Source organism: Oryctolagus cuniculus, chromosome 4, assembly GCF_964237555.1.
Source record: "Oryctolagus cuniculus chromosome 4, mOryCun1.1, whole genome shotgun sequence".
Taxonomy (NCBI): Eukaryota; Metazoa; Chordata; class Mammalia; order Lagomorpha; family Leporidae; genus Oryctolagus; species Oryctolagus cuniculus.
Window position 1 is genome coordinate 96,392,526 of NC_091435.1, and position 27,703 is coordinate 96,420,228.

General features: G+C 47.1%; 1 protein-coding gene and 1 long non-coding RNA gene across 3 annotated transcripts; one reads left to right on the forward strand and one right to left on the reverse strand.

The window, feature by feature from the left end:
• Positions 1-2,954: 2,954 nt before the first annotated feature.
• KNG1 (kininogen 1) lies at positions 2,955-27,186 on the forward strand. Of its 2 annotated transcripts, XM_008266577.4 has the most exons (11): positions 2,955-3,149; positions 6,059-6,169; positions 7,849-7,933; positions 11,485-11,657; positions 14,340-14,447; positions 17,521-17,605; positions 18,450-18,622; positions 21,537-21,644; positions 21,762-21,848; positions 24,856-24,933; positions 26,943-27,186. In XM_008266577.4, exons 1-11 carry the CDS (start codon positions 2,955-2,957, stop codon positions 27,021-27,023), a joined length of 1,284 nt encoding a protein of 427 aa, XP_008264799.2. In that variant the 3' UTR covers positions 27,024-27,186. The 2 variants fall into 2 exon arrangements, with proteins under 2 accessions (XP_008264799.2, XP_002716500.2); XM_002716454.5 differs by lacking the exon at positions 26,943-27,186 and having other exon boundaries at positions 24,856-26,860.
• LOC103350456 (uncharacterized) lies at positions 3,148-9,739 on the reverse strand. Its single transcript, XR_007924628.2, has 3 exons — positions 9,460-9,739; positions 6,770-6,869; positions 3,148-4,649 (listed from the first exon to the last, which is right to left on the reverse strand). It is a non-coding gene; the product is annotated as an uncharacterized lncRNA (long non-coding RNA).
• Positions 27,187-27,703: the final 517 nt, after the last annotated feature.

Sequence of the window (27,703 nt, forward strand, 5' to 3'; positions counted from 1 at the left end):
AGTGGAGGATGGCCCAAGTGCTTGGGCCCTGCACCCGCATGGGAGACCAGGAGAAGCACCTGGCTCCTGGCTTCGGATCAGCGCAGTGCGCCGGCCTCAGCGGCCATTGGAGGGTGAACCAATGGCTAAGGAAGACCTTTCTGTCTCTCTCTCTCACTGTCCACTCTGCCTGTCAAAAAAAAAAAAAAAAAAAAAAAAAGAATGCAAGGGAAATCAGGAGGTGAAGTCCAGCTGTATTCCAAGAAGAAAAGGGAAATAGGTTTGGAAAATGGGCAGCCACATAATTTTTTTAGAGAGGGACAGTGAGGCCCAAAGAAGTTTAATTACTTGCATAGGACTTTACAATTAGTAATTCGTGGAACTGGATTAGAATTCTTCCAGGGGCCGGCACTGTAGCACAGCTGGTTAAACTGCTGCCTTTGGCACAAGTATCCCTACAGGCATTGGTTCGAGTTCTGGCTGCTCCACTTTCAGATCCAATTCCCTGTTAATGCCCCTGAGACAAACAGTGGAGGATGGCCCAAGTGCTTGGGCTGGTGCACCCAAGTGGGAGACCCAGATGAAGCTCCTGGCTCCTGGCTTTGGACCTGGCCCAACTCTGATCACTGCAGCCATTTGGGGAGTGAACCAGCAGATGGAAGACTGATCTCTCTCTCTCTCTCTCTCTCTGGAATTCTGCCTTTCAAATAAAATAACTAAATCTTTCAAAAAATAAAGGACTCTTACTGTGCTCCTGGAAATCCACATCCACGTTCGTTGCTCTTTATTTGCTGCGCTGCCTGAACTCACCACCAGGTCCTGGTCCAGAGCCTTCATTTGAAACACCCATGCTGGTGCTGACTGTCCCCGTCAGCTCCTCCCGGATGTGCACTCACTCATTTCCTCACCCACCCAGCTCTCAGCTCCTCCATCTCTTCTGTCTCCTCCTTCCTCTCAGCCTGACAGCTTGCCCAACTGTCTTGTACCCTTAATTTCATTCCTACATCTCCCATTAGGATCTATCTCCTGCCATCAGCATGCAGTTTAAGCTGCTTCAGTAAGTCAGAGATTCCCAACCATCTCCCTCTAACATTAGACACAATTTATAACAACCAAGCACCGGGTCCTGCACGCGTAAGACTTCATTCAATCCCAACCCCGAATAATCTTTTTAAGATAGGATGAGGGGGCTGGCACTGTGGTGTAGCGGGTAAAGCTGCTGCCTACACTGCCGGCATCCCATATGGGATGAGTCCCAGCTGCTCCACTTCCGATCCAGCTCTCTGCTGTGGCCTGGGAAAGCAGTGGAAGATGGCCCAAGTCCTTGGGTCCCTGCATCCATGTGGGAGACCCAGAAGAAGCTCCTGGCTCCTGGCTTCGGATTGGCACAGTTCCAGCCATTGCAGCCAGTTGGGAAGTGAACCAGTGGATGGAAGACCTCTCTCTCTCTCTCTCTCTCTCTTTCTCCTTCTCTCTCTGTATAACTTGGACTTTCAAATAAATAAATCTTTAAAAAAAATCTTTACACAAACCCTCCTTGCTCAGGGTCACATAGCTGTCAAGTAGCAGAGCTAGACTGGAATACAGGTTGACCTCACTGCTGTGTTCCTGCTACACCACTCTACCGTCACCATTCAGCCCCCACCGACCCCTCTTCCTTAAGGGGTGGGGGGAGTCAGGCAAACTCAGTTGCCAAGCTGGAGATCTTATCAACAGCAACAAAGAATTCAACCTGTGTTTTGGTAAGACCTGAAGGTAAGTATCTACAAGGGCTAACCCACATCTTTAACCTAACTTACAGCCTCCTCTCCCCTTTGGTTTAATTCTTTTTTTTTTTTTACAGGTAGAGTGGACAGTGAGAGAGAGAGGCAGAGAGAAAGGTCTTCCTTTGCAGTTGGTTCACCCTCCAATGGCCGCCGTGGCCGGCGTGCTGCGGCTGGCACACTGCGCTGATCCGAAGCCAGGAGCCAGGTGCTTCTCCTGGTCTTCCAGGCGGGTGCAGGGCCCAAGCACTTGGGCCATCCTCCACTGCACTCCCGGGCCATAGCAGAGAGCTGGCCTGGAAGAGGGGCAACTGGGACAGATTCCGGCGCCCCAACCGGGACTAGAACCCAGTGTGTTGGCACTGCAAGGCAGAGGATTAGCCTATTGAGCTGCGGCACCAGCCCCCCTTTGGTTTAATTCTATCAAAAAAGTTACTCAGGCTTGGTGATTGAATGACACCTGTAGGCACCAAACCAGAAACAAGGGGGAGAACTTCAGGGCTGCACTCAACCCATTTCTTCTATGCTCGTCTCCTGCCTCTTCCACCCTGGCACAAATTTTCCTTTACATTACCAGTGCAATTGAACTGAAAGAGAGAGACCAGCTCGACTGCACATATTTTATCTTCAGTTGTGCCAGTGTTGTGGGTGGGACTCCCAGAACTCACTTGGTCCCCCTGTGCAAGGGCTTCCCGGACATGGATATCAGCTGGTGGCAGCCTGCATCTATGCAAACAGATGAGCTGCCTAGAAAGTTTCCCAGCAAAGGGACTGCACTTTGTACTCTGCTGCACTGTGTGCACATGTAGTAACCTCTGTAAATGGCTTTGGGAAAGTCATCAGGGAATAACAGAGCTAGTTGGTGGTGGTTTTTCCTCCTGTATTGGATTCCGCTGTAATTTGCAATGCAAAGTGGTGCAATCGCCTACTGTAAATACGATCTGTGCTCCCACACACTTTCAAAGGCCACTGGGCATGTCAACAACCCCAGGGTCACAATGTTCTAGCCAGAAGTCTACTTGGGTAACCAAGTAGAGGCATTTGTCCTTTTGGAATAAGGGCAAATAGCATATGGAAGCAGGAATCCAACCAAGTCCCCCGAGTGTGGAGGTAGAAGAGAAGACGACAGAAGAGACAGAGGCTGGGGACTGTTGAAATCAGCATCCGAGTGGGCCCCGGACTCTCGGTGAAGGAGAGGACGGATGGTAAATCATGAGACTGATTGCCATCCTTTTCCTCTGCTCCAGGCTGCTGCCCGGCGGAACCCAGGAACCGCTCTCTGAGAAAATTGACTGCAATGATGAGGATGTGTTTAAGGCTGTGGATGCTGCTCTGAACAAATACAATGATAGAAACAAAAGTGGCAACCAGTTCGTGTTGCACCGCGTAACAGAGGTCACGAAGACGGTAAGTGGGCTGTGTTTCGCCTTGGAAGCATTTGGGATTTGTGCTGACACTCAGAGACCAGGCACCTGCCCCTACACACACACACACACACACACACACACACACACCGCTAATATTAAAGGTAGAGTCTCACAGCTCTTGGAAAAGATCAGCTCCACTCTCTGGCCTGGGAGGGAAGGCAGGGTGTGACTCGTCCTTGGACCACCTAGGTTGGCCTTCAGTTGCTCTGAGAACAAAATCTAGGGTGAAATGAAACAAAAGGAGGTGGAGTGATCGGAAAGGGGCTCTGCAAAGCGGGAGAATTCAGGAACCCAGGGAGGCTGCAGCAAGAGAATCCACTGGGTCTCTGGGACTGTATGAAAATAGAAAGCCCTGTGGGCTCTAAGTGAGATGGAGCCCTTAAAAGATCTGTTCAAGCGGAGGCTGGACCGAGATAAGCCTGGGTCTACTGCTTAGACAAGATACCTACTGCGAAGTCCAGATGCATGAAGGTGTCCAGGCTAACAGTCGTGATTTAGCTGGTTTGTAATGTTTTTTTCAAGATTTATTTGAAAGTCAGAGTTACACAGAGAAAGGAGAGAGAGAGAGAGAGAGAGAGAGAGAGAGAAAGAGAGAGGTTTTCCATCCGCTGGTTCACTCCCCAATTGGCCGCAATGGCCAGAGCTGAACTGATCCAAAGCCAGGAGCCAGGAGCTTCCTCCGGGTCTCTCATGTGTGTGCAGGGACCCAAAGACTTGGGCCACCTTCTACTGATTTCCTAGGCCACAACAGAGAGCTGGATCAGAAGTGGATCAGCCGGGTCTCGAACCGGCGCCCATATGGGATGCCAGCATTGCAGGCGGCAGCTTTACCCACTATGCCACAGCACTGGCCCCTGTAATATTTTTTAATCACTGCACTGCACTTGGGTAGCAGACAAATCCTGGCAGGGTGTGTGATCCAAAGAAGTAAACTTTCACGGATTTATTTAAATAAGTTTCATATAAAAAACTATGTGTCTGGGGTAGTTAAGCAACTGGTAACTCCAGTGAGGGGGAAAAAAAGTCCAACCATGTGACATCACAAAGTTAAAGAAGAAAACCACAGTGGGAAGGTTGGGGTTTTTTTGTTTGTTTGTTTTTTCCTGAAGGTAGAATCGCGCCAGTCCGGTGCAGACGTGTGCGGAGCTCCCGACACCACAGTCTGCCTCTCGTGTCTTCCCTGGTTGATGTTTGTAGAGTTTGCTCTGAAATGTTTGCACCGTCCTTTTATTTTCACTTTGCCAAGTGCAGGCAGTGCCTGCCACCTCGTGTCACAGGTCCGAATCGCCAAAGCGGAAGGCACCTTGGAGACTGTCTTGGGTGACTGTCTTCTCCTAATGACCAAGCAGGCTGCAGCTGGCTCTGCTCCTGAACCCCGCCCTCCGGGGGCGTCCCTGCTGTCAGCTACGAACAGAGGCTGCAGGATATCACGTTCCAGGTCCCTTAGATCTGAAAGCCCACCTAACGCAGCACCTTTGTACTGAAAGAAAAGTGTTCTGTGAAACAATAGTAGACCAACCATAAAAGGAATGAAATACTGAATGCACCCTACCACATGGCTAGCTTTAACACAGCATGCAAAATGACAGAAGCCAGACACAGTGAGCAGCGGCACGGCCCACTGATAGCGAGTGGCCAAGTGCTTGCTTTGGCAGCAAAAACACATAGACTCAAATTGGAAGCAAGGGCCCGGCACAGGCAGACACAGAGTGAGAAAGTGGGTTACTGGTTGCCAGGGGCTAGAGGCGAGGAGGAATTTTTATGGGAGTAACTGCTGGTGGGCACAGGGTTTCTTTCAGGGCTGATAAAATGCTTCTAAGAATACTAAAGGACATTGAAGTGTAGATATATGAGTGGGTGAATTGTATCTCGATACATCTATTTAATATTAAAAGAAGAAAAATTAGATAACAAAACAAATAAAAATGCTAAAATTACCCCCAAATTAACCCCACCATCCAAAGATAGCTGTTCACATTTCTTTTTTAAATAAGGTGCCTTGCTTGGTTTTTTAAATTTTCAAAAGGAATTCATGTGCATTAGAAAAAAAATGTCAGACGATGCAGGAATGTTTGTTTAAAGATGAAAGGGAAAGATAATTATAAGCTCCTCACTGAGAGACATGCATTTTAACAGTTTGCTACATATCTTTCTAATCTTTGTATCTTTTTAAAGACTTATTTATTTGAAAGGCAGAGTGACAGAGAGAGAGAGAGAGAGAGAGAGAGTAAGCTTCCGTCTGCTGATTCACTCTTCAAATGGCCACATCAGCTGGGTTTGGGCCAGATCAAAAAAAAAAGTAGGACCCAGAATTCCATCTGCGTCTCCCACGTGGGTAGCAAGGGCCCAAGCACTTGAACCATCTTTCTTTGCTTTCCCAGGTGCATTAGCAGAGAGCTGGCTTGGAAGCAGAGCAGTAGGGATTCAAACAGGCGTCACAAGCAACAGCCTAACCCCCTGTGCCACAGACCCTGCCTGCTTTCTAGCCTTTTTAAAGGCATACAAGGGATCTGCAGAAAGTTGTGGACAATGCATATAATGAAAAACTATGCATGAATTTCAAAAGTGTGTTTGGTGCAAATAAACTTAGCTTTCATTCCATTTTCCTATAAACTTTTTGAAGTATCTTCATCTGTGGACATATAAAACAATCTTCAAAAATGGGCTAATTCTATGGATGTTTCCTTGTAACCTCTGAACATAAATGTATAATATTTGATGTACCTTCTTCCACGTAAGTACGCACTTGCAAATCCTTGTAATTCTAAGGAAGGCTTTGCTGTCCCTGGCTCACATGTACATCAGTCCTCCTGACCACACCAGGACCCACTTGGGGGGCTGCCCCCCGGGAGCTGAATGCACCATAACTCTCTCTGGTTTCTTTTTCAGGTTGGCACAGACGTATTTTATTCCTTAGAGTACCAAATCAAGGAGGGCGACTGTCCGGTTCAAAGTGACAAAACTTGGCAGGATTGTAACTACAAGGAAGCTCTGGAAGCCGTAAGTGTCGCACCTGCTAAACTGTTTTGCTTGCACAGTCAAAAAAAAAAAAAAAAAATCATGGAGAAACCAGAAGTTAGAGAGAGAGAGATGGCCGGCGCCGCGGCTCACTAGGCTAATCCTCCGCCTAGCGGCGCCAGCACACCGGGTTCTAGTCCCGGTCGGGGCGCCGGATTCTGTCCCGGTTGCCCCTCTTCCAGGCCAGCTCTCTGCTGTGGCCAGGGAGTACAGTGGAGGATGGCCCAAGTACTTGGGCCCTGCACCCCATGGGAGACCAGGAGAAGCACCTGGCTCCTGCCATCGGATCAGCGTGGTGCGCTGGCCGCGGCGGCCATTGGAGGGTGAACCAGCGGCAAAGGAAGACCTTTCTCTCTGTCTCTCTCTCTCACTGTCCACTCTGCCTGTCAAAAAGATAAAAAATAGAAAAATAAAAAAAGAGAGAAAGCCTACCCATGAGAAGGGGGCTCTAGTGACCAGCCAGTACATGATCAAGGGTCAGCCTCGGGAGAACAACGGAGCAACACGTGGGAGCTGAAGGGCTGGTGAGGGAAGAGTGTGAGGGCTGCCATCGCACAGTCCTGAAAACAAATGTGCACCCACCTGCTTTCCAATGAGCTGGTGCCCGCAGGCAGGTTGGCTGACCTCTCTGAAATGGTGTTCTCCCTTGCAAAAGGGAGGTGGAATTGACTCTTAGAGGTTGCTAGAGAATGAAAGGAGGTAACTTGGTAAATGATCTTGTAAATAATAGGCCATCCCAACCAAACCCCTAACTGCTGCCTGGCACAGCACGGCTGTTCGGGAGATAGCCGCAGCGCAAACCTCTTCCTCAGCCAGTGGGCTGACCTCTCAGATGTCGGATGGCCCGCAGCCTGCAGGTGGATTAAGCATAGCCGTCAGTGCAGTTCCAAGTGGGCTCTGAATTAGGAGCCCTCAATGATCTCCTCTGGAAAGTGGGGACAGGAGGCTGCTGGGCCATGCCTCCAAAGGCTGTGGAGATATAGAGAGCCTGAGAACCTGTGGATGTGGCTGAAGAATGGCGAGGCAAGACACAACAAAAGCCACTGTTCAACACGGCAAACAGCTGCCACCCAGCCAGTGCCTCCTGGGACGAGCCTCTGTTAGGCACTTCCATTGCGTCTGCACGTTTATTGCTCACGCAGCCTGTGAGACAGACATGGCGTGTCTCCTACAAGAAGGGGAACCTGAGACTCCGAGACACAACGGTACCTGATGGCAGTGACCGCTAGCCAGTGGCCGGGCAGGGACTAGAAGACACGTGGGCATCAAGTCTTTGCTCTTTCTCGTGAGTTAAACTGAGCTTCGTGAGAATCGCATTCATCCAGGGAAATGGAGAGGTGAGTCGGGAGACGGTTCTAAGCAGGCTGGTTCTAAGGTACTGTGTATGGAACACCTGGTGAAAAAGAGGGCTCCGCAGGGCTGGAAACAAAGACAAGCTTGGAAACCCACCGCTCACGGATCTCAGTGACTTGTGCAGAATCATCGTTAGGCTACAAAAGCACGCGTTGTCGCGTTCTCGAGGGTCAAAACTCTCTTAGGAAAAAATACGGGCAAATCTGTAGGTGTCCGTGTTTCCTAGAGAAAGCCCTGTTTAGCAGAGTCCTGGGTGGGCCCCTCCACGCAACAGATTAGGGTGAATGCTCCCTTTCTGTTCTTCGTAGGCCACAGGAGAGTGCACAGCGACCGTGGGGAAGAGGAGCAACGGGAAATTCTCTGTGGCGACACAGACCTGCCAGATTACCCCAGGTAACTGATATACCCACGGCACTGCCCTGGGGGGGTGGGGTGGGGTGAACCATTGCTGTGCACCAGCTGCACAGCCCAGACTGGGCCCTCTCCCCTCCCAGAGCGGGCAGGAGCAATGCCACTGGCAGCAGAGGGGGGCACGTGGGCATGGGTGGGGTGAAGTGCCAGAGTACCAGAGTTGGGCCAGGCATCCGCTCTCAGAATTATCCTCTTTAGTGGGCCGCATTGCATCGGGTGTGTGCCAGGGCCCTGCCTAAGAGTGAGAAGACTCAAGACCTGCCCTCAGTTGGTGGTGGGACCCTGTTGGGAAGCACAGACTAAGCTCAGACCCGACCTGGAATCGTTCAGAGCTCTTCGCCTTCTTGGCTTCCCTTTGTCTCGTGCAGACAAGGGAGCTGGCTGGACTTTCCACTTCCCGGATGGCCATGAGACTGAAATGAGGTGGAATGGGAGGGTTCCTGTCTGGCACATGGCACAGAGGCCAGTGCAAACACACAGGCAACCATGTGGGCCGTGAGCACAGAGGGATAAGGCTCAACTGGCTAATCCAGGAGCAAGACGATCTCCTGACCGAAACCCTGGCTCTCCAAAGAGCGAGGAGTTACAGGTTGAAGCGGGCTCACTTCCAGGAAAGTCATCCATAGTAAGCTTCAGAGACATTCTGGAATATCTAAAAGGGAGCTGGCACGAGTGCCCACCAGGTTCTCACGCGTGTTGCTTGCAGTCCATGTGCAATTGTGGGTGGAGATTGAACTCCAGCAGGGGATGTGAGCTTCACCAAGGTGAAGGTGAGGGTGAGGGTACCATTGCCAGCTGTGCCAGGTTCCTCAAACCAGCCATGGCTGGATCGGGACTTTGCAACTTCCTTGTTTTAATTTTTTAAAAACTATCTATTTGTGAGGCAGACAGACAAAAAACTCCCAATGGCTGGTTCACTCCCCAGATGCCTGCGTCTGCTGATGTTTGATCAGATCAGGACCAGGAGCTGGAAATTCAGTCCAGGTCTCCCAGGTGAATGGCAGAAACACAACGATTGGAGCCATCACCTGCTGCCTCTCAGGGTGTGCTGTAGCAGGAAGCTGGAGTCAGGAACCAGAACCAGAACATTGAACCCAGGCACTCAAATATGGGACCCTAACTGGCTTAGCTTAACCACTAGGCCAAATGCCGACCCCAGGACTCGCAACGTCTTAATGAAAAGTTAGCCATTGAGTTGTCTTCTTAATCCAGTAAGCTGCCTCCTGTTTATCTGCAGATTATTATCAACTCAGGTTTAGTCAAGGCGAAGTTTTGTTTTCTTTGAGGGGAGGGTCAAAGGCACAATGCCTACTAATCTTAATAATATATTGATGATCAACAGAATAAAACAAATAGCGACATTATGGAGTCCTTCTGTGGCAGCTATAGTTCTAAACATTTAACATGCCTTAACCTGTTTAACCCTCACTTCAACTCCAAGAGGTAGAAACCAATATCCTCATTTTATAAAAGAGGACGCTGAAGCCCAGAGCAGATAGGAAACTTACCCAAGATCCCACAGCCAGTAAGTAGTGGAGGTGGGAGTGTGACTCCTCAATAAACAAAATTCCTTAAGACTATAATTACGGGGCAACAGATCAAGAGGTGCACCTCCTACTAGCTTCTTTCCTAGTACAGGGGCGATGCCGCCGTGTACAGAGGAGCGGGCACACCTAGGTGATGTGACTCACAAAAGCCTTCCTGGAATTGGCCTTCTGCGAGACAGAGCTGGAGCAGGCGAGGGTGGGACAGCTCAGCCTCCCTGTGGAACACTGCCATCGCAGCAGTTGTGAACAACAGCCCTAGCGATCTGGATGGAACCCACAGATATTCTATCCCTGGACTTCTGATTCCTGCAGGAAGTGGCATTCCAAGGGAAACAGCCCCAAACAGAAACGAAATCTCTAGTAGTTCAAAATCTTCAATCATTAAACAATGTTTAGAAAAGTGGCGGTAGGGTGGAAAATCATTCTGTCACCCGGCAAAACTGAGTGAGCATCTTTCCTACTCTCCTCACCCTCACCCTCCGTGGTTGCTCTTTCTCTTCCGCTCGTCCCCGTCAAATCTCTGCACAAGCTGGCTCTGAGGCGCGGCAAACAGCCCCCCACCCCCACCCCGCCTTCTCTCCGTCTCCCCTGCCGCTTCTTGTGCTCATCTTTTGTGCTCAGTAATTCTACCTTTGGAACCCGTGGAACTCGCCTCCAGTCTTTAGCATCAACCACTACCCTGATTCACCAGAACTTCAGAAAGGAGAGAAAGGAGAAAGTTGCACGTATTCGCCCTGCAAAAGTTTCCCTGCCCCGCATCTTGATGGAGAGAAATGCCAGAAACAGTTGGGGGAGATTGGGTTGAGCTGCTAAGAACCGAGGGGCAGCGCGGTTCAGCTGTTGGCCTGATTGCGTCTGGCTCCCGGCGCGCAGGCTCGGCTACAGGCAGGGCAGCGCCTGGGGGAGGAAGTCTTGGACTCCTGCAGCTACCTCCCCCTCTTCATGGCGTTTGCCACACCGACCAATGATCAGTGAACGTTCGTGGGTGACGTCGGACAGCTCCCTTTCAAATCCTTTGCATGATCTTCTCGGAAAGCCTTCAGGGGTTGCCCATTCTTACAGCACCCCACTCTCCATCCACTTCAGGGGCTCCTACTCTGCATTTGCAAGGGTGTGTGTGGCTGCCTGGGGAGGGGGCTCCGGCTTTCATCGGCTTCATCAAGGAGCCCACACCCCTTTGAACTGCGTTAGTAACCTCCGAATAGGGTCAGTAACCCCCTGGCCTGGACGGTGAAGGTAGGCGCCAGTGCACGGGGTCCTCTTTGCCCACCTTTTACACACTGATGACCCTTCCCCTACCGCACACTTGAAATTCGGGGGAAACGTATGCATGCCACATCCCATGCTGCTATGTCTCTCATCCGCCTCAGCAGGAGCCATGCATGCACTTAATCCCCCCACGTCCTGTGCCCTCACCCCTACTGGGACGCCTCAGGTCACCTCTGTCCTTAGCCCAGGCATCTTCCCGGACCTTGCTCTTGGGCTCCTGCCTCCCAAGCCCTCACATTGAGATGATCTGCCTACAGCTCTGACTCTCCCACATGTCATCTCCTTTACAGCAGTGACCAGCACTAACACATTAATGTCCCTGAGGAGCCTAGTATGTGACAGCCGGTGCAACATACATGCTCCTCAGGCTGAGTTAAGACAAAAAAGGTGAAGCCCCAAGCTTGGCTTCAAGGAGCTTTCCCTATCACTGAAATGTAAATTGAATTTTTTAAAAAGATGATGAATTCATACATGACTTCTTAATCAAAATTTACTCTTAAAAAAGTTAAAATAGTTATGCACGATATAGTGCCTATAAGATGCCCTTGAGTGAATGATAGTTTTTTTCCCCTCTCTGCAAAAGTCTTGTATTCTCTTTGTTCCTAACGCATACTAGGATTTACTGGGAACTTTATTTATCAAGGCTTTCTAAATGGTCTTCTTTGTTTCAAGCAATGTTTCTGTCATTAACGTGGCCCTTTTCTTGTTCTCTGTAAGCCGAAGGCCCCGTGGTGACAGCTCAGTATAACTGCCTGGGCTGCGTGCACCCTGTGTCAACCAAGAGCCCTGACCTGGAGCCCATTCTGAGCCATGCCGTTCAACATTTTAACAACCGCACCGACCATTCCTACCTGTTTGCTCTTAAAGAAGTAAAAGGGGCCCAACGACAGGTTTGTTCTTTAATCTTCCATGTTACACAATGTAGTATAAAAATGTTAGATCTTTCTGTTTAGGGTTTCATTACCTAAAGTAAACCAGCAGCCACGATTGCGTGGCTGGCAGCCAGAGACTCTGGGTTTTTACGTTTCCAGCAGTGGAGCAAAGTGAGTAGGATGTCGCTACATGCAGGGGGGAAGGGGGATGATCAGATCCACTTCCTTTGCCATTTGCTCTCAGCAAGCAAATGGGCATTAGTGTTACACGTTTGTCCTACCCATGGGGAAATGGAAAATCATTCTGGCTTTACAGTCTTTTGTTTTGTTTTGCTTTGTTTTAAAGATTTATTTACTCAAAAGGCAGAATTACAGAGAGAGATTTTCCTTCCACTGTTTCACTCCCCAACTGACTGCAATAATGCGTTGGAGTCAGGAGTCAGGGGCTTCTTGCAGGTCTCCCACGTGTGTGCAGGGACCCAGGGATTTGGGCTATCTTCCTCAGCTTTCCCAGGTGCATTAGCAGGGAGCTGCAATGGATGCCAGCGCTCGTCCTTAACCCTCTGAGCCACAGCGCTGGGTCCTGGCTTTACAGTTTTAAGAGAACTATGTAGGCTGCCGCTGCAGCTCAATAGGCTAATCCTCCACCTTGAGGCGCCGGCACACCGGGTTCTAGTCCCGGTCGGGGCGCCGGATTCTGTCCCGGTTACCCCTCTTCCAGGGCAGCTCTCTGCTGTGGCCAGGGAGTGCAGTGGAGGATGGCCCAAGTGCTTGGGCCCTGCACCCCATGGGAGACCAGGAGAAGCACCTGGCTCCTGCCTTCGGATCAGCGCGGTGCGCCGGCTGCAGCGCGACGGCCGCGGTAGCCATTGGAGAGTGAACCAACGGCAAAAAGGAAGACCTTTCTCTCTGTCTCTCTCTCTCACTGTCCACTCTGCCTGTCAAAAAAAAAAAAAAAAAGAGAGAGAGAGAACTATGTCATCATCTTGCTATCATGAGTTAAACACGGTTCCAAAATGTTAAATTTTATCTTAAGAGGTTGACATGTTGAAGGAATAAAAGTAACTAAGTAACAATCTGATATTTTATTTATTTATTTTAAAGATTTGTTTATTTATTTGAAAGTCAGAGTTACACAGAGAGAGGAGAGGCAGAGAGCGAGGTCTTCCATCCAATGGTTCATTCCCCAATTGGCCGCAATGGCTGGAGCTGTGCCAATCTGAAGCCAGGAGCCAGGAGCTTCTTCCAGGCCCCCCACATGGGTGCAGGGGCCCAAGGACTTGGGCCATCTTCTACTGCTTTCCCAGGCCACATTGGATTGGATTGGAAGTGGAGCAGCCGGGACTTGAACCAATACCCAAATGTGATGCCGGCACTTCAGGTCAGGGCGTTAACCCGCTGTGTGCGCCGGCCCCCAATCTGATCTTTTTATTGGCTCAGTTCATCAAATCTTTTCTTTATTTTATTTTATTTTTTTGACAGGCAGAGTGGACAGTGAGAGAGAGAGACAGAGAGAAAGGTCTTCCTTTGCCGTTGGTTCACCCTCCAATGGCTGCCGTGGCCGGCGCACCGCGCTGATCTGAAGGCAGGAGCCAGGTGCTTCTCCTGGTCTCCCATGGGGTGCAGGGCCCAGGGACTTTGGCCATCCTCCACTGCACTCCCTGGCTACAGCAGAGAGCTGGCCTGGAAGAGGGGCAACCGGGACAGAATCCAGTGGCCCGACCGGGACTAGAACCCGGTGTGTCGGCGCCTCAAGGCGGAGGATTAGCCTAGTGAGCTGCGGCGCCAGCCCAAATCTTTTCTGATAGTTGGCTGGGTGCTTTGTATTTCATCTTGTTACAAGTGACTCATTTTGATCAGTAACCTTCCCTGTAATTAAAACGCCATATAGGGGAGGCACCATGGGTTAAGCCGCCACGTGGGATGTCAGCATCATGTATTTGAGTACCTGGGATGGAGTCCCACCCCTGCCTTTGATCCAGCTTCCTGATAATGCACACTAGGGGGCAGCAGATGACAGCTCCAGTACTGGGGTCCCTGCCACTCACATGGGAGACCCGGATGGAGTTCCAGGCTCCTTGCTTTGGCTATTGTGGACAATTAGGGATTTGGGGAGTGAACCAGTAGATGGAAGATTCTCTATCTCTCTCTCAAATAAATAAAAATAAACTAACAAAAGTATATATTTCACATTTGTTAAAAAAGATCTTACAACATGTCTTTGTGCGACCTGCAGGTATTACTCAGTTCCATTCCTATCCAGGTACCAGGAAGCTGGAGAGATCTTACCACCTAGGAGATTGAGAACCTCAGAATCCCTTGGGAAAGGCCACTCCAGTTCCGGAGTTTTCTGTCCTTAGAAGAGCGCTATTATTTCATGAAATTCAATAACAAATTTTCTCTCTGCAGCCTGGTTAGGAACTATTGTTAGGCTGTACTTAAGGATATGGTAACTCCATCTATATATTACATTTTATTAACGGATGGATGGTATGTGGGTGGGTGTGTGTGTTGTGTGGGGAATGTGAGTATCTCAGGGTCCTCAGTACTATTCAGTAATAGCTGTTGCCTAGGAATTATAAAAGTTGCTATTTCTTGAACATGTGCATGCCAGGCAGTGTCTTAAATGCATACCATTTACATCACATAGTGAATAATGTTCAAACTGCCCTCTAACTCCTCAACCCAAAATTGTTTCAGGTGGTGGCTGGATGGAACTTTCAAATTACCTATACAATTGCACAGACTAATTGCTCCAAGGAGAACTTTCTCTTCTTGACTCCAGATTGCAAGTCCCTTTTGAATGGCGTAAGTAGGCAAAAGTTTAAGTGTAAAGCTCTTGGCATTCTGCTTGCAGGATTTACAGGCATGGGAAAGATACAGGACAGTCTTATCCCTACAATCTTAGCTGACATCCAGTGATTCATGGTCACAATCACTCAGAATTCCTGCAGCTCAAGTCACTGCCTTACCCACTGCTGAAAGAGTCTGCCTGGCCAGCAATGCGTGTTTACAGAACAATCGGGGGCTGCCAGGGCCTCAGAGGCACTGACGACATTGTCAAGGTGGTCTTCGTGTCACACTGTCCTACCTTCTTTTCTTCCCCAGGTACTCAGTGCCCTCATGGCTGTCCCCAGCTTTACTTGGCATAATTCCTCACTTCAAGCTTTTTTTTTTTTTAAGATTTATTTATTTTATTTGCAAGGCAGAGTTACAGAGAGGCAGAGGCAGAGAGAGAAGTCTTCCATCCACTGGTTCACTCCCCAAATGGCTGTATCGGCTGGAGCTGAGCCAGTCCATAGCCAGGAGCCAGGAGCTTCTTCCAGGTCGCCCAGGTGGCCCAAGGACTTGGGCCATATTCCACTGCTTTCCCAGGTGCATTAATAAGGAGCTGTATAGAAGTGGAACAACAGTGGCTTTATCTGCTACACCACAATGCTGGCCACTCTAAATTTTTAAAAAATATCTGTGTAGGGGCCGGAGCTATGGCATAGTAAGTTAAGCCACCACCTGCAATGCCGGCATCCCATATGGGTGCCGGCTCAAGTCCCAGCCACTCCACTTCCAATCCAGCTCCCTGTTAATGGCCTGGGAAAAGCAACAGAAGATGGCCCAATTGCTTGGGCCTCTGCCACCCACAAGAGGAGACCTGGATGAAGCTTCTGGCTCCTGGCTTCAATCTGGACCAGGGGATAGAAGATCTCTCTCTCTCTCTCTCTCTCTTTCCCAACCCTTTCTTTCTGTAACTCTGACTTCAAATAAATAAATACATCTTTTAAAAAAAAAAGTCTGTAGTTAAGAAGTGATACAAATTGAGAGTTATGATAGCATTTGCTGACTCCTCTTGTCATTGGTCCTTTCAAGTTTTCTTCTTGATCTTAAGTCAGTGTTGAGCATTCATAATTTTCCAGAGAAGTATCTGTTTCATGGGATTTAAATTACAAACACTTGTTCATAATATTCTCTCACAGTTTTATATTTCTTTGTATGTGTTGCTCGTTGCCTTTTTATACATTTGATTATTTTCTCTTACTCCAAGAAAGTGCATCTGGATATTTTATTAAAACTAGTGCTCTCTGCTTTCCATTTCACCAGTTCTGCTTCTGTCTTCATTGTTTCTTCCTTCTTGTCTTCCTTGTCTATTTTTTTCCCAATTTCTTGAAACAGTCACCTAGGTTTGGGGTTTTTTGGGGTGTTTGGTTTTTTTTGTTGTTGTTGCTTCATTTCTCAAATTGTGACATCATGTGACTCCATGAGTCGACTCCGAAGGCTCTCCTGCAGGTGAAATGGAATTCCCATCTTTGTTGCTTTTTCATTTCTTCCTTATCCAAAGAAGACCCTAACTTTTCAGGCCAGTGTGTTTATGTTTCCAAGTACAGTGCTTTGTTTGTTTCAGCTTATGGTGCTAATTTTTAGGGATCTTGTTTTCCCTTTTTTGAAGTTGTCCAAAAATGTGACCTATGTTATTTCTGCTTTGCAAAACTTATGGAACCTTTTTATAACCTAGTGTAAAAGCAACTAAAAATATTTGCCTGATATTTACAAAAGTATCATTCAAAATCCATGCATTGTTATGCCCAGTTCAGTTGTCCCCAAAGACCACCAAGGAGCCGATACCGCTGTAAAGCGCATGAGAGTTTTATTGCAGGTCTGGGCCTGGACTCTCAATCAACACCAATGCAGCAGGTCTGAATTGAGAGCCCCGACCCTTCAGTTAACAGGGTTTTTATAGGGTTTTCAGAGACATTCTATACATCATGGTACCATTTAGCAAATCATCTCATCCCGCGGGAAATTCAAAAGGACATCTCCTAGAATTGATTAGTGCATCCAGTGGCTGGAACGGACCTGCTAAAGGTGGTTGGATGGCTTTGGGGTTGATGCCTTTTGAATTGATTGGCCGAAGCACAGGATCCGGGTCCGAGCTGCTGGGGTGTACCTGCCGAACTGCAGGGTCTCAGGAAGCTATTAATGACCTTGTCTGCCCTGAGAAGACACCAGGAACTCTAGGTATTTCTCTGTTATCTGCTAATTGGCTGTTGCTAGGAGAGTTTATTGCAAGGGGAGTTCATTTATTTACTTTTAGGAGCTTCTGGCTTAGGATTCAGGGCCTGGTCAGGCCCAAGTTACAAGATGGAGGCCTAATTTAAAATAGTTACACCTTGATCCAGGCTCAGGTCTCACAGTATAAAATGAAAATAAATCAATCTTTGTGGTTACGCAAGTCTTCTATGATCTTATTTTTTATTCATTTGCCCTGTTTTAGATTTATGGTTGTACATTGCTTCTCCTCCACAATTATTTATATCTATTTCTATTCATATACCTAACATTTTCTGTTTATTTAGATTCCTGCCTTCTAGTCTATATCTTAGAAAATAATCTTTTTACTGACTTTATGAGTTTTTGTTACACTGAATCTTCCGTTATCCAATATTGATTATACTCTGGCTCCTTTTTTGTTTATATTGCCCTACATAGCTTTGCTAATCCTTTATTTTTAAACCATATTACCTTTTTTATTATAAGGTATGATTCTTGAAGCTGATACAGATTGATATTATTTTGAACTTAACCTGAAAGTTCTACATTTTTGAAAGAAAATTTTACCCAGTATCTTTAATAGTTACTATTTCTGTACAAGGTCTTCTTGTCATCTTATTTCACGTTTTCTAAATAAATCTGTATTTGTGTCTATGGATGTTGGTTTTGATGTTATTACCTGTTGTTCATTCTGTCTTTTGCAGTAGGACTAAGTTTTGGTTATTTTTTTTCCTAGGCAATAATGTGGGAAGTAGATATCCTATTTATAAATTGTACAGCCATTTAGAGTCTCAAACGTATTTTTAATTCATATATGTATATGCTTTTTAAACATCAGGATATTGGTGAGTGCAGAGATAATGCGTACGTGGACCCTCAGCTAAGAATAGCTTCCTTCTCCCAGAACTGCGAGCTCTTCCCAGGTGAGGCCTGACACGCTGGCACCGCACTGGCAGAACAGTGCCCCAACGGCTGCATCTTTTCGTGGAAACTGACATGCCGCAAAGTCTATGTAATCCACAGCCCCTGCCGAGAACACTGGGCCCCTTCCCTGCCTGGCTGGGCTGCAGCAGGTGCAGCTGAAACTGCTCAGGAGTGGCCAGAGGGGATGTGGTGACGGAAGGAAAGTTTTATGTCCTCTGGGCAAGGCTGGCCTTGGAGTTCAAAGCCAGCTGATCTTCCTGTGTATAAGTTGTCCTTCAGTGGGGTGATTAAAAGTTAGAGAGAAATGTATCCCATTTTAACCACCAGAATAAAACACTTTCAAGTACAAGGGGTTTCTCTCTCTCTCTCTCTCTCTCTCTCTCCTGGAAAGTTCCAATGGGAGGAAAGGAAGTTAGTATGAGTTTCCGATCACTTCAGTATTGTAACAAGAGCTGGCTTTTCTCACATTGTATATATTCCATGAGAAGAAGCAGCAGCTTTACTGAAGGTTTCTTTACCAGGACTTAAAAATTTCCCATTAGAAAGTAATTCCTTTAATTTAAGCATTGCTTTTAGTTTCCATCAAAAGTGCAAGGTCAGGAAAAAAGTAATATAGTATTGACTGAATCATTAACACTTTGGATTGAAGGTGTTTCCTTCCGATGCTCCAACAGGAAGAGAGTCAAGTGATGAAGGTCATCCGGACAACCTTCACGCACTCAAGAGTGGGCTAGGCTACCACGCAGCACTCTATTAACACGCAGGCTGGATCTTGTGCAGGACAGGTGTTAGGCCAGGCTGCCCTTTTGGTGTGCACACTTACTTCAGATCTCACTCTTTCAGGGGAGGATTTTGTCCAACCACCTACCAAGATATGCGCTGGCTGCCCCCGTGAACTACCTGTTGACAGCCCCATGCTCAAGGAGGTGCTGACGCATTCCGTGGCAAAGCTCAATGCAGAGAATAATGAAACTTTCTTCTTCAAGATTGACACCGTGAAAAGAGCAACCGTCCAGGTCTGTATGTGGTGAGCGAAAGCAGTGACGCTGTAGCCTGGGTGCACGTTGCTTCTGATTGTGTCACTGATCCCGGCTCAGGATTGGGAAACCGTGTGTCTGGGCTCGGGATTTGGTAGATTTGAATTTCCAGTCCCCAGCTTGCTGTGTGCTTGGTGTGTGATCGTGGACAAGCCTCTTAGGCCATGCTCTCTGCTTACTCTCTGCGAAGGACTGGGGTGAGGAATAGCAAAGGTAATGTGTGCCAAATGACTTCGCAACTTCTGAAATGCTGTGTGAATACTAGCAAGTACTACATAATCAATAAATCTCATCTCCCATCATAGTATCACCCAGTGCTGTGGGCTTAGCCACGTCAGTCAGTTCATCAATTCATCTCTCCACACTTTTCTCCGTGACATTTCTCCCCCAGCTCCCTCTGCCTGCAGTTCCCTTTCTTCTTAGAAACGCACCCTCAGGTGTTGGCACACTCTGTCAAAGCACTCTGCGCAGGTCAGAGCCTGCAAGGCTGGGTCAGGAACATCTGGAGGGAGGTCACCCCCCTACTGCCACCTCTGCACCTCTGGGTGTTGCACAGACAGCCCCTCCACAGTGTTGCAGTGGCATCAGCACCTCCACAATGCTAGAAACCGCAGCACACCGAAAGCTGCGCCCTGGGCAGCTGCACACACGCATTCGCCCGGAAGATCTCTGCCTTTGGTTTAATGGTCTGTTGTCTCCATGTTGAAATTCTTAACGTTATGGTTGAGCTTGTGTTTTTAAATGACATTCGAACCCCAGCTGAGGGACTACCCTGTGAAAGATCGGGGTACTTGTCCAAATTGTCAGTCGTGAGTAGCAAGGAATAGCGGAGAAACTGTCGCAGCCAAGAGGCACTTAGGGAGACAGGACGGCCACGTGTGATGCGGTATCCTGGATGCAGTCCTTGATGCCACATCACTAGGGGGAACGTGACAGGAGAGAACATCAATGAAATGTAAATAAACGCTATGTTTTGGTCAAAGAAGAGACCGCACCCTCTCGGGCGGCATCTCTCTCTCCATTCCCTGTCAACAGAGGGTTAGCAGCGCCCTCTTCTGGGAGTCTGGAGACCCTGCTCTACCACAGTACCAGCCAAGCACGACCTGGGGGAGCCGGGGTGGTACCTGAAGCTTTTTCAGCTCCCTGGCCTCATTTGTAAAATGAGTGGCTGGATTTGAAGAGCCTAACTCCCTGCCACCAGCAGAGGTCTGGGACTAACGTATTTGTTAGTGGCTGGATGCCTGTAACAGGGACTCCAACTGGGCTTCCCTGAAGACAAGCTAAAGAGAAGTAACCAAAATAGAATCCAACTGTTAGAGCAGATTTTTATTTATTTATTTGAAAGAGTTACACACAGAGAGAAGGAGAGGCAGAAAGAGAGAGAGAGAGAGAGAGAGAGAGGTCTTCCATCCGCTGGTTCACTCCCCCATTGGCTGCAAGGGCCAGAGCTGCACTGATCAGGAGTCAGGAGCCAGGAGCTTCTTCCAGGTCTCCCACGGGGATGCAGGGGCCCAAGGTCTTAGACCATCTTCTACTGCCTTCCCAGGCCATAGCAAAGAGCTGGATCAGAAGTGGAGCAGCCGGGACTCAAACCAGCGCCCATATGGGATGTCGGCACTGCAGGGGGTGGCTTTACTTGCTACGCCACAGTAGCCGCCCCAGGCTCAAACTTTTGACTCAGTAATTGAATTTTGAAGAATCGAAAATATGAGTCTACATATACAAATATATTCACTGCAGTTTTAATGAAAGAGCAAAAAATAGCAAACTGTCGAAATCATCAATAACATGGCATAGCCTTATAGCGGAGCATTAAGTAGCCATTGTTTAGTAAATATTTATTTATTTACTTAAAAGCAGAGCAACAGAGAGGGGGAGTTGCAGAGAGAGAGAGAGAGAAATCTTCTATTTGCTGGTTCACTCCCCAAATGGCTGCAAAAACCAGGGCTGGGCCAGACCAGAGCCAAGTGACAGGAACTCTAACCAGGTCTCCCACATGGGCAGCAGGGATCAAGGACTTGGACCATCTACTGCTTTCCCAGGCGCATTAGCAGGGAGCTGAATCAGAAGCAGAGCAGTCACGTCAAACCACCATTGATGTGGGATGCCGGCGTCACAACCAGAGGCTTAGCCCACTGCACCACAATGCTGGCCCCTGGGCAGCAGTTTTAAAGTGCCTTTTGAAGAAATCTCAGTATAGGAAATGTATTCTATTTTCATAGTCAGTGTTAAAAAGGAGCCATACAATTGAGTATATATTATGTTCCAATCGTGTTATAAAAAATGTACAGAGAGCAATACTGATCAAAACGGACACTTTGATTTCTCTACCACTGGGGCCCACCCTACTGTCACCCCCTCATTGCAGTCACATGACCTGTCTATGATTAGTTAATGGGGATGAAAACTCACCATGGCTTGTTTCTGTCAGTTTCACCTCTCACGTTTCATTTCTGCTTTCATATGGAATCCCTTTATGCTTTTATTTACTTAGTTATTCATTTGAAACACAGAGAGGCAGAGGGCAATCTTGCAGTCATTGGTTCACTCCCCAGATGCCCTCAACAGGCAGGTCTGGGCCGGGGCGGCCAAACCTGGGGGCAATAACTCACATCACCCCCGCCTTCCAAGGTCTGCATCAGCAGGAAGCCAGAGCTAGGAGATGTGGGCTCCTAGCCTTAAGGTGAAGCACCCACCTACCAAGGAGTTTAAATATGCATACAAACTGAAAGTTTTGTTGTGAAGCATTTGCACTTCTTGTGCGCAAATCTCCAAGTCAGTGTATAATTGAAATCTCAAGATTCTCCCTTAAAATTCGTTAGAGAAAAAAATACATGTAATTTAGTATACATGCATTTATTAAGCACTTAGTTGGTGCTAATTAATTTTCCAGGTGGTGGCTGGACAGAAATTCGCTATTGAGTTCACAGCCAGTGAGACCTCATGTTCCAAGGAAAGTAATGAAGAGTTGACGGAAAGTTGTGAGATCAAAAGTCCTGGTGTGAGTACTAACACCGCTGCCCACCTTTTCACTGGAAACCTAGTTGATGTGTTAAGACTTATTTGCTTCGGTATCTCACTAATAACAGTGATCTCTCTTTTCTGTTTTCATGGACAGCAAAGTCTACACTGCAATGCTGACGTTTACGTGATACCTTGGGAGAAAAAAATTTACCCTACTGTCAAGTGTCAATCACTAGGAATGGTAGGATTCTTTTTTTCTAATAGATTTATTTTATTTATTTGGAAGGCAGAGCGATAGAGGCAAAGATAAAGAGAGAAAGAGATCTTTTATCTGCTGGTTCACTCCCCAAATGGCTACAAGGGCCAGGATTGGGTCAGCCTGAAGCCGGGAGCCAAGAATTCAATCAAGGTCTCCCACATGGTGGCAGTCGCCCAAGTACTTGGGCTTGGTCATCATCTGCTCCTTTCCTAGGCACATTAATGGGGAGCTGGATCTGAAGCAGAGCAGCCAGAACTCAAACCAGTGGTCCAATATGGAATGCTGGTGTTGCAGCTGGTAGCTTAACCTGCCTTATCACGACACTGACCCTGAATGGCATTCTTTTTTTTTTTTTTTTTTTTTTTAATTTTTGACAGGCAGAGTGGACAGTGAGAGAGAGAGAGAGACAGAGAGAACGGTCTTCCTTTTGCTGTTGGTTCACCCTCCAATGGCCGCCGCGGTGGCGCGCTACGGCCGGCACACCGCGCTGATCTGAAGCCAGGAGCCAGGTGCTTCTCCTGGTCTCCCATGCGGGTGCAGGGCCCAAGGACTTGGGCCATCCTCCACTGCACTCCCGGGCCACAGCAGAGAGCTGGCCTGGAAGAGGGGCAACCAGGACAGAATCCAGTGCCCTGACAGGGAATAGAACCTGGTGTGCCGGTGCCTCAAGGTGGAGGATTAGCCTATTGAGCCATGGCACCTGCCAGCATTCTTATTATAGTCAGCTTGATGTTCAATTCTCTTCATTCTGAGTAATTATATTTTGGGGTTAAAATGGGCCATTACTGAAAGGAATTGAGGGAGTATCATTTTTAAGTGAGTGAAATCTCACATTTCTCCACTGATTTTTTTTTTTAATGGTTAGACGTGAAAGTAACAAGTCTCACAATCACTTCTCATACAGATCAGTAACCCATGGAAGCTTCTGGAAGCTGTCTTTGAGAAGTGCTTGGGAGAATTAACACTTGCCACATACCCTCAAGGTGTGCCTGAGGCAAGCTACATCTCTCCACTGCCCTCTGGAGAGCTTGTCAGGGATGTACTTTCAGCCCCACTCCAGTTCTAATGAATAAGAATCTTCATCTTAATAAATCTCCCTGCCCCACGCTGGAGATCCATACATGTGATCCAAGGTAGAGAAGCATTAGTTTACAATTTTTTAAAATTTATTAATCTTTCATTTTATTTGAAAGTCAGAGAGACAAGGGCAGATACAGACAAGAGATCTTCCATTCGCTAGGTCACTTCCTCAAATGCCCATAACAGCCAAGACTGGGCAGCGCCGACGCCTCCCATATGAGTGGCAGGGCTCCAACTACTTGAACCATTGCTTGCTGCTTCTCAGAGTGTGCATTAGCAGGAAGCTGGAATTGGGAGCAGAACCAAGACTCCAACGCAGGCACTCTGATATGGGAGATGGACAACCAAAGGGGCATTGTAACTGCTGTGCCAAATGCTGGCACCTACTCTTCTTTTTAAGTCTGAAAAGAATCCTGGGAGGGACCACTTTCCCTATTGTCAAAGATGAGACCCTAAAAATCAGACTCTGCACTCTCAGAGTGAATAACAATAAGATTACCAAGCATCTCGTCCGCATTTTCCATTAGTCTTCCTTATAACCTTAATAGGCAGGAGCTGAGGTTATTCCTATTTTTTATATATATATATTTTTAATTTTTGACAGGCAGAGTGGACAGTGAGAGAGAGACAGAGAGAGAAAGGTCTTCCTTTGCCGTTGGTTCACCCTCCAATGGCCGCCGCTGCAGCCGGCGCACCGCGCTGATCCGATGGCAGGAGCCAGGAGCCAGGTGCTTCTCCTGGTCTCCCATGGGGTGCAGGGCCCAAGCACCTGGGCCATCCTCCACTGCACTCCCTGGCCACAGCAGAGAGCTGGCCTGGAAGAGGAGCAACCGGGACAGAATCCGGCGCCCCAACCGGGACTAGAACCCGGTGTGCCGGCGCCGCTAGGTGGAGGATTAGCCTATTGAGCCACGGCGCTGGCTTATTCCTATTTTATAAAGGGAAAAAATGAAACCAGTGGCACTTGGATGCAAATCTAGAACTAATCAATGCCCTCCCTTTTCACCATGACGATGGTTACAAGGAGTGTCTGGCTTGTTTCCAGAGCTGTGTTCTTTGTGCCACCAAACATTGCTTCCAACTGTGACATTTGCTCTGGTAGTAGAAGTGTAGATGGAAGTAACCCACAAATCCCTATCTTTGATGCAAGTTGCCTCTTCTCCTTCTCTGATTTGGGTTTTTGTCAGGCCTGGTGTATCTGCAGCCTAACACAGATGGTGCACAAAGGCTGCACGCCAAGCTTTTATCATGTCCTAACGTGTTTTGGCCCAAGACAGTAATCTGGAATATTTGCTCCCTTTGTGTTCAGTGCAAAAAGCCACTCAGAGTCTTTCAGGATAAAACAGTAATGGTGATGATAAAAGTGGTATCAATTAATGAATAGTGTGCCACATACTTGCACCATTACAAGCTTGGTGACACTCTAACAGGGATTGGGAAACTTTTTCCTGCCACGGGCCATTTGGATATTTATAACATCATTCATTGGCCATATAAAATTATCAACTTAAAATTTAGCCTACTGCAGATTTATTGAATTTTGAGTTCTGCCTGTAGTTGCCTTGGCAGGGCCAGACCAAAGAATTTTGCAGGGCTTGAATGGCCCACGAGCCAAACGTTCTCCACTCCACTAGAGAGTGTGTAGTTGAACCAATCAGCTTTCCCAGATGGAACAAAAACCCTGCAGCTTATTTTAGAGTATTAATGATCAATGCCCACAAATCTTAATGTCAATCAAAAGAGGACAAATATTACCTATTCTGGAATACTAATGCAGTACTTAAAATCTGGCAAAGACCTTCCCCCTTGTAAACCAAGATAGCACTGCCGGATCTCAGTCTCTTTTTTTCTTCACTGAGACTGTGGTTTGCACAGTTAATCTATTTTCATCTTACTATTTCCTGTTTAGATCTCACTGATGAAGAGACCTCCAGGTTTTTCGCCTTTCCGATCAGTACTTACGGAGCGAACAAAAGGAGGAACAACTGTAAGTGTACCCCACACTCCCATGACACCTGTACAAGATGAAGAGCAGGACCCAGAGAAAGAACAAGGATCCATTCATGGGCATGGCTGGCACCTTGAAGAGCAAATAAGACATAGCGTTGACCATGACCATAAACATGAGCATGACCAAGGCCATGGGTACAAAAGAGGACATGGCCTTGGCCATGGACATAAAAAACAACATGGCCCTGGCTATGGACATCAACAGAAACTTGACTATGATCTTGAACCTCAAGGGGGACATGGCCCTGATCATGGACATCAAGGGGGACGTGGCCTAGCCCATGGACGTAAGCATAAGCATGATCATGGCCATGGAAAACATAAAAATAAAAACAAAAAACATGGAAAGCACTTGGCAAGCTCATCTGAAGAAAGTACTGCCTCTGCAGAGATGCAAGAGAAGACAGAAGGGCCAGCAGCCTTAGTGCAGGCAGATAGAGCTGCCACCTTCTCCGACTTGGAGGACTTTGATCTCATTGACGCTCTGATGCCTAATACAGCACCAGCTCCCACAGAGAGTGCTGATGATTGGATCCCTGATGTGCGGATAGAACCAACTATCCCTTCCTTTAACCTGATATCTGACTTCCCAGAAACAACGTCCCCCAGATGTCCTGGACGACCCTGGAAGCCAGTTAATGGAGCAGGTCCATCCACAGAAACAAAAGAATTTCATGATTTTGATCTCTCTGAAGCTCTTAATTAATTTGTGTAGCAAGGGATATTTCTTTAATGTTTTATCATCCCCTTTCTTCATCGTCCAAACATAAGTATCCTGATATAAAACACAAAAACCATGATGTCTCAGAATAGCCTAGAAGGAAGCAGTGAGACTCTCAATGGGGACGCTGTCAATCTCCATGGACTACAAAAAACCACATGACACTATTCTAACTCCTTCGTGGGTTTTCTAAACTAGCACAGGAAATGCACAAACTCATGTGCCTTTTGGCCTACTGCAGTCTGCTTCTCTGATAACAAACACGTATCTTAAAACATGTCATGATTTTCACACACAGATTCCTGGTGTTCCAAATCAACTAGCACCTGGTCCTTGTATGCATGGAAAATCAGGGCAGGCAAGAGACCAAATGCTGGCCTTATTCATGGGGTAAACATCACAAGAAGAACTTCTAGATGCCAAAGCAGTATAGCAAGGACAATGGGCTGGCCAAAGGGAGGGAAGGGGGAAGTAAATTCATTCATTGTCTTTCTGTTTCCAATCTGAGCTAATTATATCCAATAGGTACTCCCATTTGACAAGGCTGTTCTGATAATTCCTTTTCTAGGTGAGAGTGTTTCCTCCAAGTCAATATCCTCTGCTTACTCATTAACCACTCTGTGCAACAGGACTTTCAAATAGGAGTTTTCTGTTTACTTTTTGTCTAGGCTAGATTGAGTAATCCTTAGTTTGCAGAAGTCCTGAGTTGAACCATCAGGATGGAAAACAGAAACAGACTTGCCAAGGAAACCTATATATATATATATATATATATGTATATATATATATATATATATAATTGACAAGAGAATATTGAAGATATTCAATTCAAAAGAATATGAAGCAAACTTTGTTCAGAAATTTTGTCAGAAAACTGCTCTCTAGCCTCACTTTATAATCACATCTTCTTTCTGCTATGGCATTGAAGGCCATTGGCTTTTGCAAAAGAGAATCCTCTTTCAGTGCCTTATAGTGCAACAAAAGCAAATATTGTATGACCCATGCTGTATTTCCATTATTTTCTATAATAGAGAGACCAGATGTGGCTTTAAACTGCTACACGCACCTGTGGATGTCAAAGCTACTTCCTTTTGTTGGATGCATTCAAGCGTATGAGTTTTTACTTCATTTCAGATGTGGTCTGTATTTTTAAATAAAGAACCAATGATGTCAGGAAAAGAAATCTCACCTTGTCAACTGGTTGCTTTACTTTGTGAAAAATCAAATGATGACATCAGATTAATAGAGTTTCACTATACTTACAGAGGCACCTACAGTCCTGTGAGTACCTGGGCCGGCCCCCAAAGGCAGGTGCAGAGCCAACACCCAAGACTGAGGTCTATTGACCAGGGGGCAGATTCTTCACGCCTGGCACAATAGCCCACCAACCTCTGCCTGCAACCTTGAGTGCAAGGACGAGAAGAAAGATGGGATAACATTTAAATAGAGAAGAAGGCCATCTTGATCATTCTGTTCCTGGGTGAAATAAAGTTCCATTTGACATTCTCACTCCTGTTTAATTCACAGTAGTTTTCTTTTAGCCGTCCCCACCCTGAGGCTAACTGCAGTTGGCCTGAGAGTCACAGAGGCTCCTCCCCAGCTCTGGGACACTCCATCTACCCAACGAAGCAACCCCTTAGGTGGCCTTGCCACCAAGACCTCATCATGGGTCCCATCACGTGTCCACCACTAATCCAAGGACTCTCTCTCTCCTTTGTCATCTTCTGATTCCCAGACCAAAGTTCAGAATAACTTGGCTGGTTTATTATGATTTGTTATAATACAGTTAATTATAAAAAAATCTTATTTGTTAATATGATGTTTACCACTTCCCATGATCAGAAAATATCTAACTCCTAAAAACATTAAAGAAAATTTGACATTATCTTTCTGATCAGTGTAAAGGAGAGAATAGCAAACAACAAAATAACAACAAAATAAATTTTTCAACTTTTTAATTTTTAAATTTTCTATAACAAAAACATTTATTGCCGGCGTCGTGGCTCACTAGGCTAATCCTCCGCCT

Bases quoted from the DNA above. Each gene is read 5' to 3' on its own strand.
- KNG1 (XM_002716454.5), top strand. From the start codon at position 2,955: ATGAGACTGATTGCCATCCTTTTCCTCTGCTCCAGGCTGCTGCCCGGC. The intron at 7,934-11,484 runs GTAACTGATATA...GTTCTCTGTAAG, and splicing joins GACCTGCCAGATTACCCCAG to CCGAAGGCCCCGTGGTGACA. The intron at 17,606-18,449 runs GTGAGGCCTGAC...TCACTCTTTCAG, and splicing joins GAACTGCGAGCTCTTCCCAG to GGGAGGATTTTGTCCAACCA.